The 21,390-nt window shown below is 34.5% G+C and overlaps 1 protein-coding gene across 1 annotated transcript in view; it reads right to left on the reverse strand.

The window, feature by feature from the left end:
* The window catches only part of LOC128998551 (uncharacterized), a 21,025-nt gene extending 13,501 nt beyond the window's left edge, over window positions 1-7,524 (reverse strand). The window contains exon 1 of the mRNA XM_054424738.1: window positions 7,435-7,524. Coding sequence (XP_054280713.1) covers window positions 7,435-7,451 — 17 coding nt within the window. The 5' untranslated portion in view covers window positions 7,452-7,524. The remainder of the gene's footprint in view (window positions 1-7,434) is intronic.
* Between the last annotated feature and the right edge of the window lie 13,866 nt (window positions 7,525-21,390).

Here is a 21,390-nt window from a genome sequence, read left to right on the forward strand (position 1 = left end):
TCCTGTGAGATTGGAATTTCCACACAGTGCTCGCTGTTCAAGCTCTTCTCCTTGCTTGTTACAAGTATATTTTTGGCACAAAATACCAGAGCTGGAAGTGCACGGTTGTCCCATAGGTGTGTTTCCTCTGTATCTTACTTCTATGTGCTTAATTTTATATTTTACAGTTACAGTGGTGGTGTTTTCCTTGATAGCTTATTTTAAAACTATTTGTGATGATGGCTTCAAATACAGAAAAAGTTAGTCGTATACAAACTTAAATCCTCTTATTAGATGCTTCAACAGAGAATCTTTATCATTGTAATGATTTTTAACATATTTACTTAATTGTTCAGTATTTTCTTGCTATACGACCTTTCCGCCCATCCAACCTTGCTGCAGCAGGTTGAGGTTAAGTAATCAGAACTCTACTGTATTTTCAAACTCCAGGGCTATCCAGCACATTAAATTGTAACTACTAAGTGGTCTAAATGCCCAATGTAAACTAATCCTAATTTTCTGTAGCAACATTCAAAGCACCCAACCATGCCATAGCTTCCACTTGAGTTGCACACTGTTTATTCAAGGGTGTCATCATTGTCATCCCAGTATTTCTGACACAGATAGGCTGGTAATCTTTGAGTCCTATTTAAAATTTGCCAACTAAAACATTATTCAGCAGTTAAGTTTTACAGCCCTTGTAATACAGACAATATGATCAAGTATGATAAGTGTGAATGTCTTTGTGGCTTTTTTTATCACTCCCACCTGTATTCATTGGGATAACACTTCAAGGGGAGGTTACCAAATGGCTTAATTGATAATACTTTTAAAGGACCGTATAAGGTGTAAGAAGCTAGTTTTGTGATTTTTCAGGCAGTACCGTACTTTTGAAATATATAAATAAAAATAATAACTCTGTTACTTTTTCTGGGGGATGGGATGAACATGTCATGAGAAAAGAAGGCTCCCTTATCAAAGTTAATTCTGGAAAGAAAACCAGGAGGCAGAAGACCCCTTAGAAAACCAAAGCTGAGACAGTTGGAAAAAGTGGAAAAGGAGACTGGGAAGGAAAAAGGGAGAAAGATATGAATGGAGGTATTATGTTTGTTTATGTGTGTTTTTTACCAATCTTAAACAGGAAAACTAATTTAGGAGAGAGTCCAATCAAAATGTATTAAATCACAGTATAAAAATTGTACTGTACATTTTACTTTATTTCAATACTTCATCAATCAACAAATTCCATTACAGTCAGCAGTCACTCAATGGATCTATCAAATTCTAGTTGATTGCAACATTCTAATCTAGGACTTAGTAATTAATTAAAAGATAAAGAAATCTTTGTTAGTAAACAATCAGGATTAGTGTTGTTTCAATATGACTAATTAATGAGAAAACATAATTTCAATCAATCATCATCCTTACAACTGAAGTCATGATCGCCACATTCATAATCTTCTAAATCTACTTGACTAGAATAAAATAAACTGTAAATCCATAAAACAATCTACAATATATATGAGGTTACATTACCTTAATCGCCAAGTGATCCATGTAGTCCAAAACTAGGATTACGTACGTTTCGAGTCAATGCGCCATTGTCAAATCCAGAAAAACTTTTTAAACCATAAGGGTCACGTCATAGTCTTTCCGACACACACAAACGAAACAATAACGGGCAAAAATACATTTAAGTAGGCCTACTAACTAATTTATGGTAAACGGTCGTCACAACATAGTACAGATCTGATCGCATGCCGAGAATCGACTGATGGTGCGCCGCTTCCTGGTTTATCAACTTGCACTTTTTCCTCTGCCACCTGTATCATCTAGTTGTGAGCTCTTAAGTTTTATGAGGGATTCAAACAATGCATTTGACCGGAAAACACATTTGTCATTCAACAAATTTTGAGGCTGGTTCCTTGTGTTGAATCTTATAGTTTTCCAATGCAGTTAATCTATGTCCTTTTCTGCAAATGTGTAATAGTTTTAAATTATTATTAATATTTGTATAGTTGTGGTTGCTATTGGTCAGATGTGCTGCAAAGTTTGATTTTTGAACACTGGTGGCTTTAGGCAAATGTTCTTTAAACCTCCTTTCGAATGATCGTCCTGTTTTGACCTATGTAGAACTTCTCGCAGTCGTCACAAGTTATTTTGTATACACCACATTTTTTATTTAAATCAACTGTTTCTTTCTTTTTATTCAAAATATTACCAAGCTTTTTCGATGTTCTAAACGCAACAACCTTACCATGTTTTTGCAGTTCATTTTTTTATGTTAAGGGGAAATTACTGCCAAATTCAGTTAGTACATAACCTGTTATATTGGCTGTGCTTTTTGAAATTGGATTTTTGGATTTTTTGGTCTGTTTGTTTATTAATTTATCTATGATGTTAGGGTTGTAGCCGTTGGATACTGCGATATGCTTTAATATGTTTTTCTCAGATGTGAAGTCTTCAGGGTAGAGTGGTACAGATAAAACCCTAAGCGGCTAGTTTATCGGACATAGGATGATGTGAGGATGTGTGAATGGTTGTATCAGTTGCTGTAGGGTTTCTATAAATCTTGAATGAGAAGTTGTTGTTGGTTTTGATGAGAGTTAGGTCCAAAAAATTGAGTAAATTGTTCATTTCAATTTCTGCAGTAAATTTCATATTTGGGTGGAGGCTATTCATGAAATTATTGAATACCTGTACTTGTATGGGATTACCGTCATATAATAGTACTATGTCATCGACATACCTGTAATAAAATACTATTTTATTTCTGTGTCGGTTGTTGTCAGACCATAAATGTTTGTTTTCAAACCTGTTTAGGAAAATTTCTGCAAGAATGCAGGACAGGGGTGAGCCCATAGCTAAGCCTTCTTGTTGTATAAAATATTCGTCATTGAAACTGAAACAATTTTGTTTCAATACTATTCTCAGTAATACCATTAGTTCTTCACGTTTTACACTGTCCATTTTAGAATGTTTTTCTAGGTTATCTTGCAAAATATCCAAAGTTTCGTTTACTGGGATGTTTGTGTAAAGGTTTGAAATTTCTAATGAGGCCAGGGTCTGTCTAGGGTTCAAACTTACGTTCTTGATACCATCTATTAGTTCTAAGCTATTTTTTAGACTTTGACTATTCTGACTTCAATTCATTTTTAATTGTGCGTTCGAGTTTTTTGGCTAAACTATAAGCAGGTGCAGGCATGTAGTTTACTAAAGGACGTATCGGTACTCCATCCTTGTGAAGTTTAGGAAGTCCTTTTAAGATTGGGGCCTGCGGGTTGATTGGTTTTAAGTATCTAATTTCATTATCAGATAAATAGCTCGTACATTTTGATATGGATTTGTTGATCTCAGCTGCAAAACATGATGTCGGGTCTTGTGTTAATCGTTCTATGTTGTTTTTATTTATAAATTCAGTGACTTTTTATACCCTGAAATATGCATGATTACTAATGTGTTCCCTTTGTTAGCTTTTGTGATATGCAGATTGTTGTTGTCTATTTTTTCTTTGATACTTTTGAGTGCCCTAACTTCATGAGCTTGTGATCTATATTTCTTAGGCTTCTTCATAATGAGTTTTAGTTTGTTGTTTACCATTACACGTGCAATATTTTGGTTGTTGGAGTCAGTTATAGTTTGGATTGCTGATTCAGCATCAATTGCTTCCGAGAATAACCCTTTCTAGTGAAATTGTATTTTAAGCCCTTGTTCAAAAGAGCAGTCACGTCTGGATCAAATTTTGCATTTGTTAAATTAATAGTTCTCGGCATGCGATCAGATCTGTACTATGTTGTAACGACCATTTACCATAAATTAGTTAGTAGGCCTACATAAATGTATTTTTGTCCGTTATTGTTTCGTTTGTGTGTGTCGGAAAGACTATGACGTGACCCTTATGGTTTAAAACGTTTTTTTTTATTTGACAATGGCACATTGACGTCGAAACGTACGTAATCCTATTTTTGGACTACATGGATCACTTGGCGATTAAGGTAATGTAACCTCATATATATTATATCTCAGTGATTCAGAAAAAACAACATGCAACATGAAAACAATCTACAGCTTCATTGTAAACCGGTATCAGTAAACTTTTTGTATTATTCGAGCTATTTTGTAGCTGTCAATAAACAAATCGCTGATTGAAGGAACCTAATTTCTCATTAACCCTCCAAGTGTCCATAGTTTAGGCCTTAATGTCCACCTATTTTTGGCGCATTTGCAAGGTTTTATTAAGACGGATCTGAGAAGCTTAACCCTCCGAGCGTCCATCGTCGAAAAATCGACGCGCTACACACTTTGTGTAGTGTCACGCGTCGATTTTTCGACGCACGAACATCGTTTACGGCGAAGGCTCTATGACTGACTGAATCGGATTGAACTGGATCGAGTTAGGTATCGTTCTTTCCGTTATATTCTAAGCTTTCTCCAGAGGTCTGTCTCAGCGCTGTATGTTCTCCGAGCCGATCGTAATTGTAGCAGACAGCTGACGTGACGTGCGTATTCGTTAACAGCTTGGTTATCCTCGGAACGATGACTGATGTGTTTTATTACGTTTATCATTGTTTTAGTGTTAAAAATCAAAAGTAGTGATATATGTGGTGCATTATGAGAAGATTTAAGTGATTTTGAAGGGCTGGTTGATGATCCTGAAGAAGTAGGTAGTGATATTGATGTAAATTATCAGCCAGATTCCTAGTTATGGTTAGGCTATGCATTCTTAGCTAAACGCTATGTACTGAAATCCGTTTTTCACTCATAACTTATTTATTTGATAACTTACCTCACTATATGATTATATATTTGTAATCCTCATTAAATTTAGAACAAAGTGGCTATTTTCAAATATTTATAGGCCTATAATTTATACAATTTCATTGAGCGCGAACTTATTTTTTTTCAATTTTTCCAAAATAATTTTTTTTTACCTAAAAAATTTTTTGAAACAAATATTCCTTATGTTTTATGTATGATATTGAAGCCCATGATTTTCCAAACAAAATGGTATATAGAACATTAGAATTAACATTGTTTTAATTATACATAGGAAAAAAGCATAATGAAATAATTTTTCATAATCGATCAAATAGTGCATAAAACATATAACAATAATAGCATTGTCATCATGTGGTTATTCAACATGCAGACCAAATTAATTTTCATCTATATTATTTGTTCAAAAGCAGCTTGTAAAGCTTGATAAGTATTAAGGTTTGCTGCTACAAAGAACACAGTATATATATTTTTTAATCACAGTCAATCCACAGCGATTAATTTGGGCTCCATAAAACTAACATTGGAGACAGCTGTGTTTAGCAATTTTTATATCTTGGTAACCTTTTGGTGTTTAATAATAATGTAATAATCAGTTGTTTACCTTTTCATCTAATTTAAATGTCATTTTCTTGAATTTTGGCCTCATTTTACATTTATTGTCTGGATACAGCTTTGTCTGATTATATCTTGTCCTGTAGTATTATTTTTTTATGTTTTAAATGCGTCTATTTTTGATGTTTGCGTATGTGTATAACTAATTAATTATCCATAAATACAACCTTCAAATGAAGTTACAGGTCTTTCCCAAATATCTTAGTAGTGAAGAAAAATATGTATTATAGTCAAACTAGTATCCCTATAGTAACATAGTGGATACATGAATGCAGGTGTATACACAATTTATGTATGTGATTGCAAAAAGAGGTGTACCATATTATTAGAGGTGTTACATATTATTGTACATTTACATAAAAATGTGCGTCAATTAAATATTGCAATAGTGTGTAGGGGGTACTACTAGTATGACCATATAGAAATATTGCTGACAACCTTGTGCCCATCAGCACCATTTGAGTACATTGAACCGGTCTATGCTTGACAACTGGTTATTGAAGGCTCCAAGCCAACTTGTACTCAATATACAGCCAATACTTACAAAGTGCTGCTACACCGTATTGTATGTTTTGATATACAATTTGACATTTTGAAGGATAATTTTATTGTAAAGGTTAAGAGGTGACATAGGAGGTGTTTTGTGAGTATCCCGTTTTGGTATTAAACACTCCTCAAAAATAGATTTTTTATACAAAAAAACCTATTACACGAGATTTAAGTATTTCGGGCATTTGAAAATTGACATTTAAAAAAATAATGAGCAAATTTTCATTCTATAAGTTAAGAGAAAACACCAAAATGTTATTGTTCAAAGAAATTCTAACCATGAAGTATTATATCACAGCGTAAATATGACAGAAATTTGTAAACACTTCTTTGAAATTCATTGGCAAAATAATAATATTAATTAACTGTACAAGCTACGTATGCGCTGCAAAAACCTTTTTCTACTGTTGTTTTTTTTTCAAGTTTAAGTTACAGTAGAGGCAAATAAATGAATTTAAATCTTAGGACCTGTAACCAAAAGTACTCAAGCTCTTATAGCTTATTTGTTTAGTAAAATGCAATTGTTTGGTTCCAAGTCAAAATATTAAATAAAGTTAACGATACTGTGTGATTTCATGTTAAATTAACAATTATAGGAAAAGAGTAATTTATTTTCCATTATTATACCACTGATTGTAGGTACAATTGAGAGGTATTCATTTAATTCAATTGCACGCTATAAGTTGGCTTATTAGTGAATTTCCCAATAGGCAGTAGCAATTAAAAAACATTCTACTTTTTTAGAATCCCCAGAAACAAACAAAAACCTTAATTCTAATATATTTACGGAAAGTAAATAAAAGAAACGTCTTATAACACTTAAAACATATATTTACGCTTATACTGTTACTCACAAGACGGTAAATATACCAAACAGATGGTAAGTGGTGATCGATTTCGATTGGACACTCCAATCATCATCAGACCCAATAGGCGAATGACATATATATTTATGTATCATGAGCTAAATTAGTGCGAAATACAGTGGAAAGTCACACAGGACCTCTGAAGACAATTTTTAAAAACCTTTTAATAACTATTTTATTTTTTTAATTGAATAAAGATGCATAGTAAAAATGTAATGTTGAACAAATGCAACATTTGTAGGTATGAAAACGTGTTCATGAAAAACATTTTGCAAACAAAATTATGGATCTAAAACTGTATACCATGATATGTGTAATTAATTGGTTTGGTTAATTGGAAAATGTTCAAAGTTAATAAAAAAGTTGAATTAATTTGGCAATAGCAGTAACACTTCAAATTTATCAAGAGTAGACATTAGTCTGTAGACTTATATCTAGTTCAAATCACAATAAATTTTTATTTTTTTATTTTAGTATTTTGTAATATTAATTTCGTATAGTAGTAGAAATCGTTTTATTCAAGCAACAAATCTAAACATTAATATCAGGGAGTAATGCCCTGCTTTCATATTTTAGCTTTTTAAATTGCAGATAGTTCATTAGATTTGACTCTTAAATACGCTAATAAAATATGTAAAAATAAACTGACCTTGATGTTATTATCATTACAGACACCACTATAGCACTATAAATAATAACTTTAGAGTTGGAATGTCTTGAAAACGTAATGGTTTGAGCCGTGTCCCATACCATAGTCAGCAGATAACCTAACTAAGACGCGCACACATCTATCAAACAGCTGATTCGCTGGCTTCAACCTTGCTTGGTAGCGGGGGAAGGGAGCTTTAATCGAAATACTGTACAGTAGTTCACGCTCAAAATTCATAGACTATTACAGTGTTGAAATTATCTAATTTATGTTATGTTTACTCTATAGAGGCGTGTTATTTCGTTGAAAAACCAACTGTGGTTTGTTCTGCTGATTATTTGTTGTTATGAAATTTATGTACATTTAATTAATAAATTAAATGTTTTAATACAACCAACAATTGCTATAGGTATTCAGTATTTTTTAATTTCTATACATGGACTTTTTGTAATATAAAATAACTTAATTAGTAAAACTCTATACAATAAAATTCTAGATCCATGCAGGAAACCAACATGGACATTTGCAACATGGACATGTACATTTGTGGACCGACGATAAGTTCATCGGGTTCATTGCCATCAAGAGTAAAACATTGAAAAAATACATTTTTATCTTTGTAATTACAGTAAATGAATGTAATCTCTATGGACACATTAAAAACGAAAACAAAAAATTAGACTTTACTTTAGAATGATTATAACTATAAGATTCGGCAATTCATTTGACTTTTTGAATCAAAAGTTGCCATAATGTGTCCCAACATTATTGTGTATTTGAGATATTTTAAATAGTTAAACATCTTACCCTTTATTATTCGAGAAATTCGCTGAGCTCTAAATAAAACACTCGGGAATCGCCAGTATTCTTCTAACTTTTTCAGCTTCTTAGGGAATCACCACGTTGAATCGTATTTACAATAACACTAAACCTTATAGATAACTATGCAACAATGCATATCAGATAGTCGGTAATGATGTAAAGACAACAGGGATATCAACATACAAGCTTGTTTTATTAAAATGTGCCTCACAGTACTTTAAATTTGGGTTGCGTTAAAAAACACCCTGTATTTTTAGTATGTTTCAAAGAAAAGTTGTGCTAATGCCATAATAGTGTTAGCGAATGTATACCCTGTACATACTGTTTTCTAAAGAAATCACGGAATCTTTTGTTTGTATCGTAAAAAATTGGGAAACCCCCATTTTTACCCGATAAAACCCCCCATGAACCCCCATTCCCATAGTCCGATCATGCTGGTTTGCGAACTCCTTCGAATAAAATAGATGTAGGTTTACTCGTTTGTACCAAATTTCATCAAAATCGGATAATTTTTTTCGAGTTATCGTGCTAACGGACAAATATATATGTGTGTGTGTGTGAATTTGAACGGATAGTGTTTTTGGCCTCTGAGGACATCAAAACGAAAAGGTAAATCGGTCACGGGACCAGGTCTCACCATGACACCTACGGTTACAGCTTATCCCCTAAAAGTAATGGGATGAGGTATTTGAAGCCGGGGTATTAAGAATTGGTCAAAAAAATCAACACTCATTCATGAGTACATGAAAAATTTGTGCGTATATTTCCTCAAATCCGAGTTTAGAGGTAAATCTGGCCTTTTAAGGTTCTCGGACTATAAATTGGATGCACCCAGTATTTTCTCTTAAGTTTTCTTGCACGAAATCTTATCAGTAACGCACATATGACAGCGGTTTCTGTCATATACATCCTTTTGACACTCGAAAGACGACTAAACAGTCGTGTCGTGTGCGCACCCATAGTCAACGATCAAACAGTCTTGACGACTTTTCGATTTTTCACCCGACTCCAGCCAGACAGATGGCCAACAGTCGGCCGACAAAAAGTCTCTCGTGTGCGGTAGGCCTAGACACAAAAGGCTTTGTGATTTTTTATTTATAAAATTGAAATTCTAAGAAATATGTTTATACCATTAATTAGCTTTAAAATTTCCCAAAAATATATCATAATGTAATTTACGTATACAGTTTATTTAAGCTGAAAATCTGAATTACTCGAACTATACACAACTCTCAACACACGAAATATTATAAATGGGAAATGATACTTATATTTTTTTTTTTTCTTGGTCATAGGTTGTAGCTTAGGTTGATATGCTCTGAAGGCAAGTTTAGAAACAGGTGACGCTCTACGACGCGGTCTGACAAACGATCCCAAGTTTGAAAGATAACCCGAGCTTCTTACACCAACTCGTGGATTAATTTACAACGAGTTTCAAATTAATTAATCCTTTGACATTTGTTGATTTAGTGTTAAAACTGCGGCAGACATCAACGCCAAGAAGCCTTGGTAGATTATGATTGATGTTGAGTGGTGACGGCTTCTGTAGGCTTGTATGAAATCAGACTCGTAACGAGATTCGATTGACTAACTCACAGCCATAGTAGTACGTTTTCTGTGCTCACAGTGATACGTATGACTGTATGTTGTGTGTGTTTGTGTGTCCGTTACAACAACTCACGTAAAAATGATAAGATTTTGAGGAAATTTGGTTTGTTCGATCGAGTTCGCGAACCAGCATGATTGGGGGTAGCGGATTTTTATCCCCCTGGAATTTTACCCCCTGGGCAAACGTGACGTCACAAACCAGGGGGTAAAATTCCGGCCGCGAACTTTTGAGTTTCGCGTCATCAGCTCGATGGATTAAACGCGGAATTAAACTTATATTTTCACGGTTGTGAGTTTAATCAGAACACATCAAATTATAAAAACCTAGAATGTACGGCCCGGATTTTTACCCCCCGGAATTTTACCCCCGGAATTTTACCCCCCGGAATTTTACCCCCCGGAATTTTACCCCCCGGAATTTTACCCCCTGACCAGATATTTATATGTAACATTAACTAATCGAACAGGGTTTTAATATTAATTTTGAGATTCGAGTGTCAGGATTCGATCTTTGAAGCCAACTGTTGGTTAATATGATCAAAATAAAACAGCGAATTCTGTTTACTTAGTTGAGATTACAAAATAAATAAATAAAGATAGGCTACTAAATAATGAAATGTTTACAATTAATTAAAAAAAGAAATAAGAAAATCAATCATTCAATTTCTAAAATCAGCCAGGGGGTAAAATTCCGGGGGGTAAAATTCCGGGGGTAAAATTCTGGGGGGTAAAATTCCGGGGGTAAAAATCCGGCCCGTACATCTTCAGTTGCCTAAACGCTAGTAGACAGGGGGTAAAATTCCGGTTTTTATCGCTAATCTAATTAATCACGCTCTGACTATTTTCATTAGACTTCCAAATCCGCGGGGGTAAAATTCCGGCCGCGAACAAACTTTTGGCCACTCAGGTTACTACGTCATAGTGACGTCAGCTTTGCCCAGGGGGTAAAATTCCAGGGGGATAAAATTCCGGCGACCCCATGATTGAACTATGGGAACGGTGTTTTATGGGGTAAAACAGTTATTAACTGTGGCTGATGTAGAACTTCGAGAGTTAGGTTTACAGAGCTATTCAACGTTTTCCCTTTTTTAAATTCCTTTGTATGTGATGTTATTGAAAAGTCCAACAAATTAAATGAGTACCTAAAGCTCAACACAGATTTCACTGAAACTTAAAGCTTACAGCTTATCTAGTGTTTTTTTTATGATGCTACTTGATAAAATGAGTGAATGTGTCTAAAAACCAGCTGTTATTCTATGGTAAGGGAACCATAACTGCATCTGCACCTATATGTAACCGAATATTAATTGTTGAGTAAAGCTATAGGTATAATTAGGTGTTGATTTATTTACTAAGCGTATGTTAATGGTTACCAACTAAATTTATTTTGCATCATGATAAAATAGGAGATAACAGACTGAATGTTCGCTTTAAATATCTAACTAACCTATTGGCGTGGAATAATATGCCATGCCAAATTGTATGTTCTTAAGCTGAATAAAATTGGCAAAATATTCCTTTCGATTACGAATACATTTTTGAGAAAATAAAAATTTATTGAGTTAAATTTCTTTATTTTTGAATCTGGCCAGTTCGCAAACTCTTTCAAATAGATATTTTCACGTTTGGTCCAAATTGCACAAAGATAAGATATTTTTACTTTAGTTATGTGGAACTTAAAATGAATTGTGTTTTTATTTATTATGTGTTTTAAGTATAAAATATTAATAGATTAGTATCAAATAAACATGTTTGCCAATTTTGATCAAAATGTATGCATAAACAAGCAAACGACAACATTTTTACAATATTCTCCATAAGAATAAAACGGGAATTCTAAATTTACCTACAACTTTTTTCCGTTACCAATAACCGTACAAAAACACTTTGATATACAAAATTATTCGTTTTCTTAAGCTCTTTAAAACGGTCTTGAGAGAATTCAGAAATTATTATGTTTTGAAGGTCAAAAATTAGAAAAAAACTATTTTTACCCCATAAAACCCCGTTTCCATGGTCCGATCATTCTGGTTCGCGAACTCATTCAAGGTCATCCCGCCTTACACCCTTTAAACCAAATTTCATCAAAATCGGACAAAAATTACTCCAGTTATCTCGTTCACGGACACATATTCATATATATACAAATATATAAAAATGAATATATATATATATTTGAACGAATGGTGATTTGGCTTCTCTGGGGACATCAAAATGAAAAAGTAAATAGGTCCAGGCCTAGGTCTTACCTTGCCACCTACGGTAATTGCGACTTCCCTAAAGGTAAATTCGCTAAAAATATATAATAGTCCCAGTTGTTAACATAAAGAGTACTACAGTTGTAGATACTTCTCTTTACGACGTTAAAACTACTTGTATTCTGGTTTTTTAGCTATCTTTGAGCGCCCGCAGTTCTCCGCTAGCTTTGTGCCGAGTATTAAAGTGTGATAGCTGCTATTCGATAACTGAAGGCGCTTAGCTGTCTAGATTCTCTGTATTTTGAACATTAATTCATCCCTAGCCAAAAACGCCATACTATACATGAGGTAAGTTATGTATACAAAGAGGTACTGTTCAGGATTTTTTCTTCATTCGGTTTCGGAGTATTTTGGTTATTTTTAGATATGTACTTTGTAATTAATTAATCAACATTTCTTATTTCTGCTATGGAAACCGCATTTTTTTCAAAGAATTATCACCAACGTCAGTTGTATTGCATTAGTATAATTTTTACCATTGATAGAACAAGTCATTCCATTCTCATGTTAAAGCAGTCGCCAGTTTATGAGTCATAATGGACGTAAGTGAGCCACCAACAGACTGTGCTGATGTTATCTCTTGATTTTTGTAGAATATTCTGACTTTTTAACTAATTCAAACATATAGGATGGCTTATTGTAAGCATCCTTATGTAGGTAACGTATACTATCTCAGAATAACAAATAAGGTAGATATAGAGTTTTGGACACAAATTCAATCTGTGACTGGCTCGCAGAACTATGTTTTTTTAATAAAAAAAAAATGGCGTCAGCTGGTCCATATAGATGGGATGAGTACTTTAGTATCCAAAACTCAATTTTGTATTAAATAGAGTGGACGACATTATTATATATTAATTTACGATAGGGAGTTTCCTATCCATCAACCTGCTATTTGGATAATGTTGATGTAATAGATTTAAAAAATAGACCAGCTGTAAAAATGTAACCAAGCTAACATGAGATATGAGGTGTAAACCGGAAAAGTGACATGCCGATTTATTCTTACGAGTATTTAGTACGGTTTTTTGGGCTAGAGGGTGGTAATACAACAGGTGCCTCAACACTAATATTTAGTAGTAATGAAAAACCAAGGGGATGGCATTAGGTTAGTTGATTTCCAACAAACGATATATCAATATTAAATTCAAGTCCATTTCAATCAATGAAATAACTGTGTTTTATTTCAACGCGTGTGAGGGGATAACATCTCAGACATGTCCAGTGTCCACCCGACAGTCGATAAATGGGATTTCGGACTGTCCTTTTTCGATTAATCTGTGAATCTGGACTATCCTCGGAATTTTAACAATCAAAGGCAATTTTTTTGGACACGAGATTCGCACATACCGAAGAGTTTTCTCACCCATCGTATGTTGCATGCAAAACGTGCCTCCGCCAAAGACTAATCCATTACAATATTGTAGTACTGTAATTTGAAAGTATGCACACTAAGGACGGTCATAACAAAAACCACATAGGTAATGAAATAATTCCATAATAATATGGATATTGTTATAACTGTTAGTTTATCAAGTATAGTTTATCTCTCCAACTAAAGGTAATAAAAATATAAGAAAGTGTAGAAAATTTGAGATTTTATATCCCATCATTGTTGAGTTAGATTTAAGTAATGTGAACTAGCCCATCTTTGCATAACTACTGCTAAAACACTGCAGCAACCGAAGACAGGGTTTAAGTAATTTTATAATTACAGACGAAAGAGCACAGTGTCTACAGCAGAACAATTGTTTTCGACATAACACATAACTAGACACGGTCTACTTTATGCGGAACCTCGTGATTAGAGTAAATGACGGAAGTAAAGCCTCTTGTCTTTTGAAATGGACTCTCTAATTACTGGTTAATTGGTTAATTAGTGTATTTGCGTAAACATCAGGTCCTGATAAGGATCGGTTGGTATCACTGACCAATCAAAACCGCCTTGACTAAAGACATCGTTATTACCAGCGGAGGAATAATTTGCTAGTGAGTGTTGTTAGTGGGTCTAACGGCCATATAAAACCTCGTTATGAACTGTTCAATGTTCAACCTCTGTCAAATACGACTGCTGAATCAAAGTACTTATAATTAGTAAGATTTTGACCTGATATTTCTATGAGTTTGTCATAGCACCGAATCATGGCATCTATGTCATATCATTTTAAATTCTTTAGCACCGGATTTAAGGTTTATTCATGTAAAAATTGGGAACATTTTTTAATTCGCTACACAGCTAGTCCCACTCCAACCTCTCATTAGTGTGAAGATTGACTATCCACCCTCTGTGAAATAGATAAGAAAGTCTTATGAAAATTCTAACCCTGGAACTCAATGCCAGTTTCCTGCTCGTAGCACTAATTAACAAAACCACTACTGAAGCGCAGAGGACATAATACATCCTACACCATAGAATTTTATACTAAAAACTAATTGGACGCTAGGGGGTGAGTGGTACAGTAGTTATTTAGTCATTCTCCCTGTTGGATTTGAAACTACTGAATAGAACCTACCGCTTCCAATATCAGTAAAGTCGTAGTTAGGGGAGAAGAGGGATTAAAATATATCATTTAGAAAAAACCTAGACGAGAGATTCAAGTCTCTGTGGTATAAATCGTTTGTAATTGATTTTGACTTTTAGTTTAATAGATGAACGCACATTTGTTTTTGCCTACTCTTAAAATACTAACTATAAATCATAGGTTTATGGCCTCGGTGTACGTGTTCACCTTTGTCTAAGTGCGTTTGCGGAACTTAACTACGGTTTAACACTGCGTTTTTGCATCTTTATAAACTTTGTTATTGTTAAAAGAAATTTAATTAACATAAATTTAATTAACATATGATCATTTACAATATCTGTAAAAATCTTCTGTTCTTTGTTTAATATTTAAAATAAAGGTTCATCGTCTATTTCTTTCTGTTTTAATATCTTCATCTTTTTACAGTTATATTCTATATCCTTTTGCAAGTTTTGTAAATACTGCTTCTTCACCTTTTACCCTTCTAGCTCAATCTCGAGCGTTATACACAATAGCGTTCCCACATAACAGCGTTTCTACATAATAGTTCATGTGTTCAGCCTCTTATTTCCTCAAACATTTCCACCAAGATGTTAAATCTAGGGCGAAGATTAACAATGATCCTTTCGACTGCATTTTATGTACCGTATCTTTTCCTTAGCAATTCCCCGTTGCGAAGAAAATTTGATAACTTTTTACTTAAATTTCTACAAAGTAGCAGAATACAGAAATAAGTTTTAAATTATCATAGTCGGGATCGGGAACTTCCGCATGAAGCCATCATTTACATACGTCTTATGGCTTGAAAAATTCTAAAACTGCATTCAGATTGATATGGAACTTTAGCGTGTATGGCCCTTGAGACTTTCATAGCTACATATTAAAAATATCAATATGCTAACTTCCTGGGAGGATAGTTGATTAAAAGCACTAAAAGCCATCTAGTAGACGTAAACCGAATTCTCTTCCAGATATGGTGTATTCATCATTATTTTTAAGGTAGCACATTATACATATTTTTATGCCAATCATACGAGAATTTAGACTATTCAGCCTAATATAGCAACTCAGTTGATGGAAGCCAACTTATCTTCCGGAGATACCTAGTTGGATTTTATCATGGAATACTTTCAAGATCGTATCATTTCCCTGGTATCCAACCAAAGCGTCAAAGTGATTGCAACGCACCATCCTCGGAAGTAATGCATTTGACGCAATGTTTTTTGTGTGGTCAGTTTTTAGCGAATTTCCCATATAGGGAATAAGCTATTACCGTAGTACTCATGGTAAGACCTGGACCCGGGACCGATTTCTTTTTTCTTTTTGAGGTCCCTAGAGACCAAAAACACCATCCGTTCAAATTCATATATATAGTCATGAAAAATAAAATAATTACTTAAAGGGTACTTTGTTAAATATGTTTTAGATTTTTATTATTATCTTAGTAGCCCTAAACATGCAAGAAAATAATATATATATATATTTATATATGTGTCCGTTAGCGCGATAACTCGAGCAAAAATGATCAGATTTTGATGAAATTTGGTACAATCGTGTAAACCTACGTTTATTTGAACGAGTTCGCGAACCAGCATAATCGGACCATGGGAACAGGGGTTTATGGGGGGTTTTATGGGGCAAAAATTGGTTTTTCCTATTTTTGACCCTAAAAACTTAAAATTTAGCATTTTCTTTCCAAACCATTTTGTAGAGCTTAAAAAACAAATAATTTAGTAAATTGAAGCGTTATTATGCGCCTAATGGTTACGAAGAAAATTCCAAAAAACTGTAAATTTAAAATTCCCATGTTATTCTTATGGAGAATAAGTAAACTGTTGTAGTTTGCTTGTTTATGATCATATTTTGATCAAATTTGGAAAATTCATTCATTTCATACTAAACTATTAACATTTTACAAAAAAAAACTTCTTTTTGCACTCCCTGTTGCTGCAAACCTAAGTACTCGTTAAACTAGTGTTATTTAAATAGGGAATAAATGTGATAATTTTAAGGAGACATTTTAGTGTAAATCCAATCAGGCAAATGGAAATTCGCTTAGTCTGCAGGTTTGCTGCGGTGGGGGTATTTTTTTTTAAGTTTGGCGGGTTCTTTAACCTTACATTTGCCCGTCCACATGCACTACAGAGGCCTGTGCGTGGAACATAACCAGCAAAGTAAGGGGGGGCCTGGTAAATAACAGGGGTGAAGTGTAATAAAAATTAGTGGTGGGTACTAGTATTCGAATTCACGATACAGTATTACTGTTTTAGATCCGACTCAAGAAAGGTGAACTATTGATAGATAGAGTTTATATATAATGCACGATCTATAATTATGTTTTTATCGACAGGTTCGATATTCTCTTGAGATTTGATAATCTACGCAAAAAGGATTGCGTAGTCAGATATTGTTTCACTACGTCAAGCAAGCGCATTAGTCCATCTGACCAAGTGACATTCACTAATGCGCGAGCGAAGTCGTCTGTCCGAGACACGACGCAACCGGCGAAATTTCGAAATAACTATTTGTTCGCATTAAGATTAGTCATGGTAAATTTTTGAGTGCGTTTGTAGTTTTTACGAACTATTGCGACAAGTAGAACTTCGGTTCTACTTTATTTCGAAAGTTAAATGTTTGCACATGCTTATCTTCATTTATATTAAGGGTTAGTAATTCTTATGCTTATTGACAATTTAAAAATTTGATAGTGCTGGAAGCCAATATGAATCAATTCTGAGCATGAAAAGAAAATTAAATAAAGGATTGTTTTTGTATCATGCAGCACATATCAAGAACATATAATTAACTATGTTTTGGCGGTTTCAAATTTTTACCAGTATAAAGCCATGTTTGCGCATATGATTTATGGTTATGTTATCCAACAGAAATTCTTGTAATATGCTTAAATATTTTGAAGTTTAACCTCACTGCAATTTTAGTATCCAACTTATAGCATTGACTATACACAGAATAGACTTCCCATGTAATGTAAAAATTTGAAGCAAAAAAACGTGGTGCAATCTTTTGAGATGGTTTACCAACTAATGACAATATTCTGTGTTAAGTGGTAAATCAATCAGCTATTTGCAATGATACTGCATTGATTTTAATACATTTTTAGCCCAAAACACTAGTACTTTCTGGTGGGATGGTCCTGAACTTCATCTTGGCTTCAAATGTTAACATTATATGGGAAGTCTATTCTGTGTATAGTCAATTCTTTTAGTCAGTATGGTAAATCTATCTATATCGTTTTTCATGTCCCTTGCCAAATGTATAGAATCCCAAATGTATTTATGAAAACAGTTTAAAAATCAGAGAGCTTATGCAAAGTCATTGAACATACATATTGTTAATTAATACCACTATTCCATTAAAATACTACCATTACTTGTAAGTTATCTCAAAACTCAACAGTTTGAAATAATATTTTCCTATCGAACCACAACGACCCCCTCTTGTATGCGAGATCATGTTTCAACTCACGATTTTCAACGAACAAACACACACACACGAACCAATTTACACATATGATCCATGGCTACATTTTCCAAACCGTCCATTGCCTGGTAGTTGAATGGCGAATCCCAGTAGTGACTAGATATCTTATGACAAGTTCGTCCGAATCATTTACAAAACACAACACAGAAGGACGGCAGTTCGTCGACTTGGTGTCGTTGTCCTGAGGGTAACTTTTGAGGGGCAGACTTGCCCCAGTTAGAGAGCGTCTCCTCCAATTTGACTCACAAAACGTCACGTTGTCCTGAGCCAAACGTCACATGGCTTAGGCCCAAGATCCCCAGGGACCAGCCCGTACTTTACTTACGCGTTTTCGTAGGCTTTGACTCTTTTAAATAGGTCACGACCCTTTGCCTCCCAACTTTGAAAACGCCAAAAGTTCAAAGCTTTAGAGATTAGCGTGGAATTTCAGTGAGAAAAGTTTTAGTGTAATTCTCCGACTATGCCAGAACCGCTGGGAGTTCCATTTTATTTTTGTAGGGATATTCCATGGGTACTTACTTTTTTACTTTGTACCGAGTTGACTTTTCTTACTCTTGTGAAATACGTGGCCTGTTTTTTGTGTTACTTTTGATTGCACAGTGTTGTCAATTATATTATGTTTAGTTTTAGAATTGGCTTTAAAGTGTGCGATTACAGTAACTGTTTTTAAGTATCAGAAGGCATAGAACTGTACATGACTAGATAATTTTCTTCGGTTAATACCAACATACATAGTTTGTGTGGTTACTTAAAAAATGGCAAACATCAGTATAAACTCGTATATAAACGTATACAAGACGTCAACATAATTTAAAATTGTCTTCAGCTAGTCAGTAACAGTGACAAATCAATTTAATAGGAGTATGTGTGTGTGTTTTCAAAGTAGGTGGATTTTAAAATACAGGGTTATTATAAAATGACTAAAGCATTAAGAGAATAGAACTATTATTTGGAAATGGTTTTCAGTTAACTTTGCTCGATTTGTAAAAGATAATAATATTGGTTTCATTTTGTTGGCCAAAAGGCTGGTTCGGTACTGCATCCACCACATAAAGTCCATTACAGAAATAACGTAGTGTGCTCGTAAGTGCCATGTCACGTTTAAGTTACGAGTACAGGTTTTAGTGCGTGATAGAGGCGATACCATAGAAGAGGCAACTATTGAAATTATATGGCGTGTGTTAAAAAGAAGGTTAAATTTTGTATAGTTTTTTTTTGTATTTTTGTATTCATAATTAGAGAAATAAATGCACGACATCAGAAAGTAACAGCTACAGTGTTACGTGTATCCATATTGTATACCCACGGTAGGCCTACAAACATCCGTGGGACACTATCCCACCTTCTAGTGCAATCCTGGATACATGGAGGAGCTGTGTTCTCCGTTAAAAAACTTATGAGTTATATCGAAAGACGACTTAAAACACTGTATCGAATAACTAATTAATGTTATTCAATTGTTTCAAGCTAATGGTATTTTAAAGTAATGGAATTTCCATGTTTTCACACCTGAAGACGACTTGAGGTTCAACAACGAAACGTCATGAGGCTGGGTGCAGCTCGGCGTCATAGTTCACGGATGGAACGTGCTAACGCGACACAATAACACGATAATCGCCCACTTCCCTGGCACAATCGATTACCTCGCTCGTTACCACGATCATCCCGATCTCGACGTGATCGCTGCGTTTTTGCCGCTGATCGCTGACACCCGTGGTCAAACGCTTCCTGTTGGCCAGAGAGTAAACATCTTTTCGGAAACTTCGTTGGAGGTCCCAGACCTTGACCGTCTTTCGGATCAACTAACTGCCCTCTTCAAACTTTGGAGTGGAGACAAGAGAGTGTTCTGAGTAGAAATTACATCTCTCCTTAATCGTGAGGATGGCTTATTTATTTTTATTGTATGCTATATAGATAATTTTGACATCATAAGACATCAGTATATGTGAAAATACTGACTGGAAGCCTGATGATAGCACAACGTCATGCTGAAACCTAGGTCGCAATAATCGACTTATTTTGAACCGGAGACTGAAGGTAATTAAACCATTATATTAGCTAAATAAATCATAATGGATTCACCAAAACACATCAACAACAAGTATAACATTTATTGCAATGTGTTATATTTTTTGTAAACAATTATATTGGTGTTTAAGATATTCAAGCCAAAAATGAGTTTTCAATTGGCAAGTACTGAAGTTGGCAAGTCTCTGGCTCAGAGGAACACAGCGGACGGCAAAACCAATGTAGTAATGACATCTCGTCTTGGTGCCGTAGTTATAGAAAAATTAGTAACATAACAATTTGACATAAAATCCTACTAATATTATAAATGAGAAAGTTTGGATGTATGGATGTATAGATGTATGGATGTATGTTTGTGACAAGTGAACGCGAAAAATACTGGTCGGATTGGGCTGAAATTTGGCATGATGATAGCTCACATTCCCGATTAACATATAGGCATATTCTTATTTCAAAAATCCTTTCGGGCTCCGCCCCAGTGGCTCTGGAGTTTCCCATGTTAACCTTATTATGAGAAATGGAATTATTTAATCTTAACAGCTGTTTCAATTAAACAAGTTGGTTCTGTTCTATGATGTTCAATAGCATTAAAGTTACAAGGATTACCAACAGGGTGCAGCACTATTATTTCTTTTACATGTATGACAACAGCTAATTTGCAACCAAAAGGTGAGTGAGCGTAGCGAACGAGCTCCAACCTAAAGGTGAGTGAGCGTAGCGAACAAACTTCAACCAGGACGTGATTGAGCCATGCGAACGAGATAATCTTGAAAATTAAGAAGTTAAACGGGGCAAAGCCCGCGGGTTACAGCTAGTAGCTATATATAGTATAAAGGTTATTAGGCATAGCAAGGGATAAGCAGGTGCATTATATCAGAACAAACTGGGCTGGTAATTTTAAGTTCAATTGTTTAGTTACTGTTGTTTTCTATTAAATTAAAACCCCAACGCATCCCATAAACACGGATAGTTCGACGAGAAATACGGCTTCAACTTGGTGTGTAAACCTTCACTGTAAACATTGCGTGTTTTCGAGGTCACTCACTTCTCAAGTAAACCGTTAAGATTCTTGTTGTTGAATTGTCAGCGCGCGTTTGTTTTGGCTCGCTGTCGTTACATACGGCCAAGAGTGTGCGTTTGCTGCTAGACGTGTTTATTTACCTACATTCTGTTTGGATTTTAAAATCTCTGCAATTTCGGAACACACAAATAGTAAA

The sequence above is a fragment of the Macrosteles quadrilineatus genome, unplaced genomic scaffold (assembly GCF_028750875.1).
Source record: "Macrosteles quadrilineatus isolate MER2022 unplaced genomic scaffold, UCM_ALF_1.0 Scaffold_7__1_contigs__length_78375512, whole genome shotgun sequence".
Classification (NCBI taxonomy): Eukaryota; Metazoa; Arthropoda; class Insecta; order Hemiptera; family Cicadellidae; genus Macrosteles; species Macrosteles quadrilineatus.